The 8,683-nt window shown below is 26.1% G+C and overlaps 4 protein-coding genes across 4 annotated transcripts in view; 2 read left to right on the forward strand and 2 right to left on the reverse strand.

Annotated features, from left to right (window-relative positions):
• Nucleotides 1–70: 70 nt before the first annotated feature.
• LOAG_09340 (hypothetical protein) lies at nt 71–3,387 on the forward strand (the record flags this gene model as incomplete). Its single annotated transcript, XM_003144868.1, has 7 exons — nt 71–155; nt 418–565; nt 851–1,087; nt 1,421–1,493; nt 2,250–2,380; nt 2,590–2,700; nt 3,126–3,387. The coding sequence occupies 7 exons, from the start codon at nt 71–73 to the stop codon at nt 3,385–3,387; spliced, it is 1,047 nt and encodes a 348-aa protein (XP_003144916.1).
• A 518-nt stretch (nt 3,388–3,905) lies between these two features.
• LOAG_18721 (hypothetical protein) lies at nt 3,906–4,442 on the reverse strand (the record flags this gene model as incomplete). Its single annotated transcript, XM_020451385.1, has 3 exons — nt 3,906–3,992; nt 4,104–4,174; nt 4,301–4,442. The coding sequence occupies 3 exons, from the start codon at nt 4,440–4,442 to the stop codon at nt 3,906–3,908; spliced, it is 300 nt and encodes a 99-aa protein (XP_020304835.1).
• Nucleotides 4,443–4,889: 447 nt separating this feature from the next.
• Nucleotides 4,890–6,885, reverse strand: LOAG_18722 (hypothetical protein; the record flags this gene model as incomplete). Its single annotated transcript, XM_003144869.2, has 5 exons — nt 4,890–4,997; nt 5,627–5,791; nt 5,945–6,063; nt 6,507–6,627; nt 6,823–6,885. 5 exons carry the CDS (start codon nt 6,883–6,885, stop codon nt 4,890–4,892), a joined length of 576 nt encoding a protein of 191 aa, XP_003144917.2.
• Nucleotides 6,886–7,635: 750 nt separating this feature from the next.
• LOAG_18723 (hypothetical protein) overlaps nt 7,636–8,683 on the forward strand; it is a 2,709-nt gene continuing 1,661 nt past the window's right edge. Inside the window, exons 1-2 of the mRNA XM_020451386.1 lie at nt 7,636–7,817; nt 8,083–8,181. Coding sequence (XP_020304836.1) covers nt 7,650–7,817; nt 8,083–8,181 — 267 coding nt within the window. The 5' untranslated portion in view covers nt 7,636–7,649. The remainder of the gene's footprint in view (nt 7,818–8,082; nt 8,182–8,683) is intronic.

Consider the following 8,683-nt stretch of genomic DNA (forward strand, 5'->3'; position numbering starts at 1 on the left):
CAAAATAATGAATTTTAGTATTGGAAATTGTTAAGTAATTGAGTGCAGAAATAAAGAAGCAGAAAAAAAAATGCAGGAAAGATTAAAGGAGAAAGAAGATGGAAGTTTTATCAAGGATATATCTCATTTTATTGATAATACCGCTAATCCAGAAAGTAATTCGGTTTCTTTTTTTGGATTAAAATTTAATCCTTTAGTAATTTAAAGTTTAATCTTAGAAGATAATGAATTATTTAAGTTATGTAATTTCCATTTAATAGTACACTAAATGTTTGAAATGAATTTCGATCTTTATTCAAAAATAAAATTAACATTTCGTAATTTCTATTTGAAATATTTTTGTGATAATTTATCACTAATGATTGATGATTATAATTAAAGAAATTGAAAAGGGCAAAAAAAAAAATTAAATTTTAGAAAATGTTGAAGAAGAAAAATGGATAAGAGAATTACCGGTAACATATCGTCCAGAATATTTGAAAACATTCATTTGTTTTCTAGCATTACTTATATCATTATTTTTAAATCAACTTGTGATCTGTTTAGTGCATGATGTTACCAGTAGGTTTGGATTTAATCGATTTGATTAATTTAAGCAAATTTTTTAAATTTCACAAACATAAGTTAGAACTTAATAGTGAACGTTTACAGTAATCCATTACCTCACAGTAATTCATTTAATTTTTTACAGTAATCCACTCAATTTTACGGTAACCCATTCAATCCGCTAGTATAGTAATCCATTAGTACAGTAATCGTTTACAGTAACCCATTTAATCCGTTAGTACAGAGTAATCCGTTGGCAAATTTGAGTGTTAAAATTGTTGCAATTAAAATGAATCTTTTCCAGAGATGCATTACCGGATTTGGTATTTGCAATAGTGCCGGAACAGAATTGGGCATTAGCTGTTGGTGATATGCTTACCGGTATTGCAGGTGTTGTTGCTTTAGGATTTATTACTGTATTTCATCGATATCGATTTATCGTTATACGTCGATTGATATTTACTATAACTGTATTGTATACATTTCGAGCTATTTGCTTAGCTGTTACTCATATTCCGGCAAGTTATGAGAATAATCATCGGTAAATTTGTCAAATGTAATTTAAAAAGTTTCTCATTGTTGTTATAATTTCAAAAAATTTGACTAAAGCTCAAAAACTGTTTCATTTGTTGCTCCATAAAATTAACTGTTAATTTTGTCATCCATAAATTTCCAATAATTACTAATGAGTATTTGCTATTATTTATTAAATGAGCAATTTAATTTCTTTATTGGATTACAAAATTAACTGCTATATTGTCGCTTTATGATATTTGGTGACATTCTTCGTCATCGCTAAATTTTTTTTTTCTTCATTTAAAATTTTTTATATTATAAATTTTTATTACAATTTGAAAATTTTTAAATTTTGCAGGAAATGTATAAAACCAAATCATCAGGCAACTATACTAACTGTTCTGAAACGATTTGCACAACATTCTTTTAAGGTTTCCATTTTTTAAAAAAAAAAAAGAAAAAATTTTTTTCAAAATTAAATTAATTCTGAACTCCTAAAGTTTATTTGGTATTAGCATTGGTTAATTTGATTTTGATATTAAAATAATTATAGAGATAAGATCAATCTCTTTTCATCCAACATTTGTTTCAAATTTCTCTAAAAATAAAATATCAAAATTCTTTTTCAGATTTTAAGATTGCTCTTTCTCTCTCTCTTTTCTTCTGCCTCTTTCCCCTTGTCTCTTTCTTGATCATTATTTGATTTGAATTATTCCATTACGTAATACTAATTAATTAAAAAAGTATTAATTAGTTGATTAATTAATTAATATGCTGAGTGTTTCTTTTTTTTTTTGACCCATGATGAGAATCAATCATTAACTAGGATATTGAAAAATCCGCCTGTAAACATTTTCCTGGTGAAATATTTCGAATGCTTCAAAAACATCTTTATTTATAAAGATATTTAATATACAATAAACAAATTGAATCATTGAAATCGTTCCTTTTCATCATTTAGGAAAAAAAAAAAGCAATTAAAACATTTTACAAATTTAGAATTTCAAATTTTTTATTTTGATTTAAAATTTCAAATTATTTATAAAAATTTAGGAAAAGAAATAGCTTAAAAGAAGAAATGTGAATTATTCCAAATAAATTTTCCCACAAATTTTGAAAGAGAAAAAGTTGAATTTAAAAAAGTAATAATTTTATCAAATTCAAAAAATTGAAATGAAATATTTTAGCTTGGTTTACAATTTAATCAAAATGATCAAGTAATCTGTGGTGACCTTCTCTTCTCCGGACATACCATATTTGTTTCAACAACAACATTCTATTTCAATCATTATTCACCACATTCTATTTGGCCGCTTAGGTTTATTTTTATTTAATAATTTAAAATTTAGCAAAAAAAAAAGATAAATTTCAAAGATATTGAAATTTAAGCTTAAGCTTATATTTGTGGTAAAAAAGGAAAAATTTAATTCTTTACAAACTTTTAAATCCAATTTTTTCTTTTTTTTTTTAAAAAAAAAAGTTCCTAGAAATATTACCAAAAAAATTTTTTTTTTTATCATTATTCAGATGGTGCTTAATATTAATATGTATTGGTGGTATGATCTGCTTATCAATATCACGTACACATTACAGTGTTGATGTATTAATCGCATATTGGTTATCCAGTTTCCTTTTTAGGTTTAAAGAATGTTTTGTTAAATTTTAATTTAAATCTTTTAAATTTACATTAAAATCCAGAAAAAAATTCAAATTCAAATTAAAGTAAATTTACATTGAAATTCAAAAAAAAAAGACATAAAGAAGTATTTCTGTTTTATTTTTTAAATTTAGATTGAAATTTTTAGTAGTTAAATTTGACATTCAATTAACCTTGTGCAAATATCATTTTTATTTGCTTACATAACCTAAATTAAATTTAAACTTTTATTATGTATAAATATAGTCTTAGTATTTATTAAAGAAAATATCAAATTTTGAAATGTGAAATTTTTTTATTCCAAAAAATTTTTTATTTTTATTTTTTTATTCCATTTTATTTTATTTATTTAATTTTTTACTTTTTTTATTCCATTTTTTTTTTTTTTAATTATTTCTTATTTTAGTCTTTATCATTCATTCATTTTACTACCACATCATGTACGTATTCGAACACGTGCCTATCGTCGTTTGTTATTATTTTGGACAATGTACGAATTGGAAGTGAATGTACCATCAGGACGTTTAGAAAATGAGATAGAATGGCCATTACCTTGGCCAAAATGTCTGAAACAATGTGTGAAGAATTGGAATAAACGAGAAATTGATACGATATCTGGTTATATTGCGGAACAATTAGATGCACATCGTATTAAGACACATTTGTAATTTTTTAAAAAAAAAAAAAAAAAGAAAAAGTTTAAAACTTCCTTCATGATATGAATTGCTTTAAAAAATTATTAAAATAAATTTTATCGTTAAGCATAACATTGACAATTTATTGTGATATATAAGCAATAAGCATTAAATTCAGGCGTTATTGTATTCAGAAATTTTTGATGTAATCTATTATACAATTACTAATGCTAATAATTAATGTTAATTAAATTAATGAATAAAGTAGAAAGTTTGATTTAATTATAGAAACAAAGAATACAATGTTTTTAGTTCTTCCATTCAAGATAGTAAAGTTTATTTCTGATAAGCTGATAAAAGGTGTTATCAGAATAAATGGTAAGCTTATACAAATATGCAAATTTTATCCCATTTTAATTAGTTTATTATCTACTTGATAATATATGCAATAAATAGCCAAAAATGTTAGTCTGCTAATTTCACTTCTTTTTTTTTCTTTTGGATAATCATAAATTCGAATAATTTTTAGCAAATGATATTTTTTATTAATTTCAACATTCCAGGATTGCTTCAAGTTGTAAGCCAATATGTTTTGGCTTATTTGAAAAAAGTAATTCTTTTGGTGCTTCAAATTCCACCTACAATAATAATTAATTAATTAGGCTTAGAATAAGTAAAAGTATAAAATTGCATAAAATATTACTCCGAACAGAATAAAAAAAAAAGAAAAAAAAGACGGAAAACATTACAATGATTGAATAATGACAAATTCCATCGGAATCCGGTTTAACTGCTGGAAGCTCAATTTGACGGAATGTTTCTGTAAATGTATTATGGTATATTACCTGTGATTTTTTATTAAGGATAAACGGTTTTTTTTTTTTTTTGGGTAGTCAATAAAATTGTTGAGATATTTTTTTTGAATAGAAATACTTATGGGATTTACCAAATTTCAATGAATCATTCGAATTAGTAATTGAATTATCGGTAATTATGCTTGTTATTTTAGGCTCATTTTGTTCGCCTTTGATATCATTAGCCATTTCCATTTTAGGCTCATTTTGTTGGGCTTTAATATCATTAGCCATTTCCATCTTATCTCTAGAGAGGAAAATAAAAAAAAAAGGTTAATTTTTTTTTTTTAATCAATCGACAGTTAATTTAATAACTATTGACAGTTATCGATTTATAGTTTTAAAATTTTTAATTTAAATTTCAAATTATTATTTCAAATTTATTAATAAAACTTTGCATAAACTAAAAACGAAAAGAGTAAAAGATAACCGAAACGAATGAATTATTGAATTTTCCGCAATTAATTTGTCGATTTGATTGATAATATCAATGTTACAAAATGGTCGCAATTTATTGATTATATTCTTAGCAAACTTGAAAAGATTTTTTAATCAAATAAGAAATTATTATTGATTTGTTATTTTGAGATTTTATCTTTCTCGAATTCTCTCATCTGATTCTGTTTTTTTTTCTTTTTTTTGTTCAGTTATCCCATCTTCTTCAATGAACAAAATGATTAATTAATTAACCGTGTAACGTTGATTATCATTATCGCACCAAACTTGCATTGCATGTATTGCTAATTTGGCTATTGCTTGCTTTTCATGCTTTTCGATTGTAGCAGAATGCTAAAAATTTTATAATCGAAACTTACTTTATAATCATGAATATATGCTACGGTAATCCATATCAAACTATCAATTATCTAACAATTAGATTAATTTAAAAATAAAATCAAATTACTTAATTGGTAAAGATAGTGAGCTCTTATCATAATACTGGCACAGTATTATCATGTTTAGCTTAAAGATTATGCTATATTATTTAACTGGTAAAGATAATGACTCTTATCATAATGCTGGTACAGTATTATCATGTTTAGCTTAAAGATTATGCTATACCGAAGAGATCGATTAAGTTCGTTCATTTAAACGATCATTTTTTTTTAAATCCAATGAACTCAATAATATCAATACGAATATCATAACATATAATTTATTACTGGATGAAATTACAATTGCATGAAATTTTATAATTTCAACCAATGAAGGCAAACCTTAGAAATAAAGAGAGTAATGAAGAATTCGAAACTTGAATTACTGATAAAACGGAAGCTCGTTTGATTGATTATTTCATTAAATTTATCCAAAGAATGCTGTAATGTTACATGAATTTGGTTAATTTAAATTTTAAATTGATAACTGATAAAAGCTAAGTTTCATTTATTAATTTAAAAATAATAATATTTAAAATAAACCTTTATGACATATTTTGCCATATTTTTTTCCAAATTACATACAGCAACATTAATAGCAAATGGGGCGCTTTCTGGTTTAGCTGCTAATATGCAAAGTTCTTTAATAATTGCTTGGCGCATATCCCACATTTCAAGCGCATTTGCTGCTGCCAATGCACTGATAATCTTTAAAATAAAAAAAAGCATTAAAAAACATATTGAAATTTTTAAATTTAAAAGTTAAAATTTGAGCTAAATTTAAAAATTAAAAGTGTAAAATTTCAATTTTTCGAATTTTTGCAATTACTTCAAAAAAAAAAATTTTTTTTGAAAATTTACTTGATTCAATGGTATTTCAGCATATCCAATTGCAAATGATATTGCAATTTCTAAACCAATCGTATCAAAGCATGGCTGTTTTTTCTTTAATCCATCAAGTACAATCACTTTTTTCCTCTCTAAAAGACATTTTTTTTTTTGAAATGACAAATGCATGATGAAATTTAATTAAATTTCAATTACAACTTTAGGAACCAATAAAAATTTTAACAATTTTATCAAAAAAAAAAAAATGGATCGTCTAATCGAAGCAATTTATGTGATAACGATGAGATTTCATGTTAAATTTTGTTTAGATAAAAGAGTAGAAGAAGTTTTGAATGTTCTTTTTTTAAGTGAAACTAATTTTAATTCTCTAACTTTAGTCTTCTTTATAATTTATTCATTTCATATCATCTAAAATTTTTATAACAATACTCAAATATTAAACAAATTTGGCAAGTTTTAATTTAAACTTCTAAAATTGAAATTTAAAAGAGTAAGCCTTTTTTTTCCCATAGTTTGATATTCAATACAAACCAATTTTCAAGTTTAAAAAAAAAAAATCGATAAAAATGAATACCATCAATAAGCATTCGTTTGAGAAAATTAGACGTTGCAATCATTTGTTTATCATTAATTACAAATTCAGTTTCATCTAATTTCAGGATTCGTTTGTCATTTTGCTCAGTTACCTGAATTACCTGAAAAGGAAAAAAACGGAAATTTTTTTGGATTTTTTTTTGCTTTCTGTTAGATAACAAAAGAAATAATGCCATTGCTTCTTGTCACAAATTCACGCAAATCTTTCAATGTCTTAAATTTTCGTGACAATTTATTTCCGCATGTTGACATACAAAGATTTCCGGATTAGGAAAGTTTCGTAATTTTTATAAAACCTTCGGATTTTTGATGATAATACAATTGCTCCTATAATGCTTGCCATACTTTGATGATGCCATACGATAGACTTCGCAGTCAAATGTTAGCAATAAATCACTCCATCAATTTCAGTTTAATTTATTCCATGACGAAATTAAATTTTAAAATATTCAAATTTCAGGCAGTGAGGTGGAAATTTGCATAGCGCGTCAGGCTTGCATGCTTTTACTTTGTTGCTTTCCGCCCGAAGCGCTTTTTTTTAAGTTTTCGTTCATTTGCAGCGGTGTGATACGATTGTTGAGAGCGATGATTTTAAGGTTTTTTTGCAAATTTCTGAGAATTTCTAAAAATTATTTCAAGAAATGCCATCTGTCTCTGTTAAATATCCCATGAAAATTGTACATTTCACTGAATTTACAACAACAAGGAATTTGACTATGATTCATTGTTTCTATGAATCAGCTTCTTTTTTGACTTTCAGTTGTTAAATTTTCAAATTATTGTACCTTTGAAACTCGCATCTTTTTTTTTGGGACGATTTACGAACATTCCTGAAGTTTTCCTTGGTGAATATCTTTCAGGGAAGTTATATATGAGGAATATGCTACATATTAAATGACCGAAGGGTTTGGCCTGTTAAATATTTACCATCAATAATACCTTACCCAAGGTATAAGTAAATTAAATGGAATGCTTTAATGGTTAGCAATATGTTTGTGCTGTTTGAGTGTGCAAATAAGTGATGCCAATACAAAAAAGACGCATTTCACCGGACGAGGCCACTTTATATAGTTTTTATAATTTTTCAGTTCTTGATTTCAAATTCAATATTTCAGGTAGCAAGATGGATTTTTTGTTTGGGCGAAAGAAGACACCCACCGAAATGTTGCGGCAAAATCAAAGAGCGTTGAATAAGGCTATGCGTGAATTGGACCGGGAACGGTCACGTCTCGAAATACAGGAGAAGAAGATTATCGTTGATATTAAGAAAATGGCCAAAATGAATCAAATGGTAAAAAGGGATACGTTTAAATTTCCCATCATATACTTCCAGTATTTGTCAATTATCAAGGGAGTTCAAAGCTCTTGAAATTCGTTCGAAGTTCAGAGTTAGTCAAAGGTAGTAATTGTTATACTAAATGACGTGAAAAGATTGGGTAATGAGGAATAATTTTTTGAGTATGGTTTTAATGGCTAATTTCTTCCTATATCCGTTCTTCGTACTTTTTTTTAAAAAAGTTTTTTAGTCTTTGTTAAAAATTTCGTGTATTTTTCAGGATTCAGTGAAAGTTATGGCAAAAGATCTTGTCCGAACTCGTCGACATATCAAAAAATTCATCATGATGAAAGCTAACATACAGGCAGTTTCATTAAAGGTATCTGTTCCATTGCAACTTATCAGTTTAACTTTTATTGCTATTTATTCCCTTATTTCTAACGACTGTTTTCGTCTTAATTATCTTACCTATAGCTGTTATATAAGATATAAAACCATTCTAAGATTTTTGTCTTTCGAAACTTAGGATGGTTTTTAATGTGGCATCCGAAATGCAAAGTGAGATGTAGCATTTCAAATTAAACCATTTTTAATCAAACTGCATGTGGATACTGCTGATCGTAATTGCCTTTAAACATCTTAAATGGATTCTATCATCGATGTTAAGGATGGATAATTTGTAGGTGCAAACTCTGAAAAGTCAAGATGCAATGGCACAAGCAATGAAAGGGGTAACGCGAGCAATGCAAAACATGAATCGGCAACTAAATTTGCCCCAAATCCAGAAAATAATGATGGAATTTGAAAGGCAGTCAGAAATTATGGATATGAAAGAAGAAATGATGGGTGAAGCAGTCGATGATGCCATTGCAGATGAGGGT

This window comes from Loa loa (assembly GCF_000183805.2).
Source record: "Loa loa unplaced genomic scaffold supercont3.468, whole genome shotgun sequence".
In the NCBI taxonomy this organism is placed as follows: Eukaryota; Metazoa; Nematoda; class Chromadorea; order Rhabditida; family Onchocercidae; genus Loa; species Loa loa.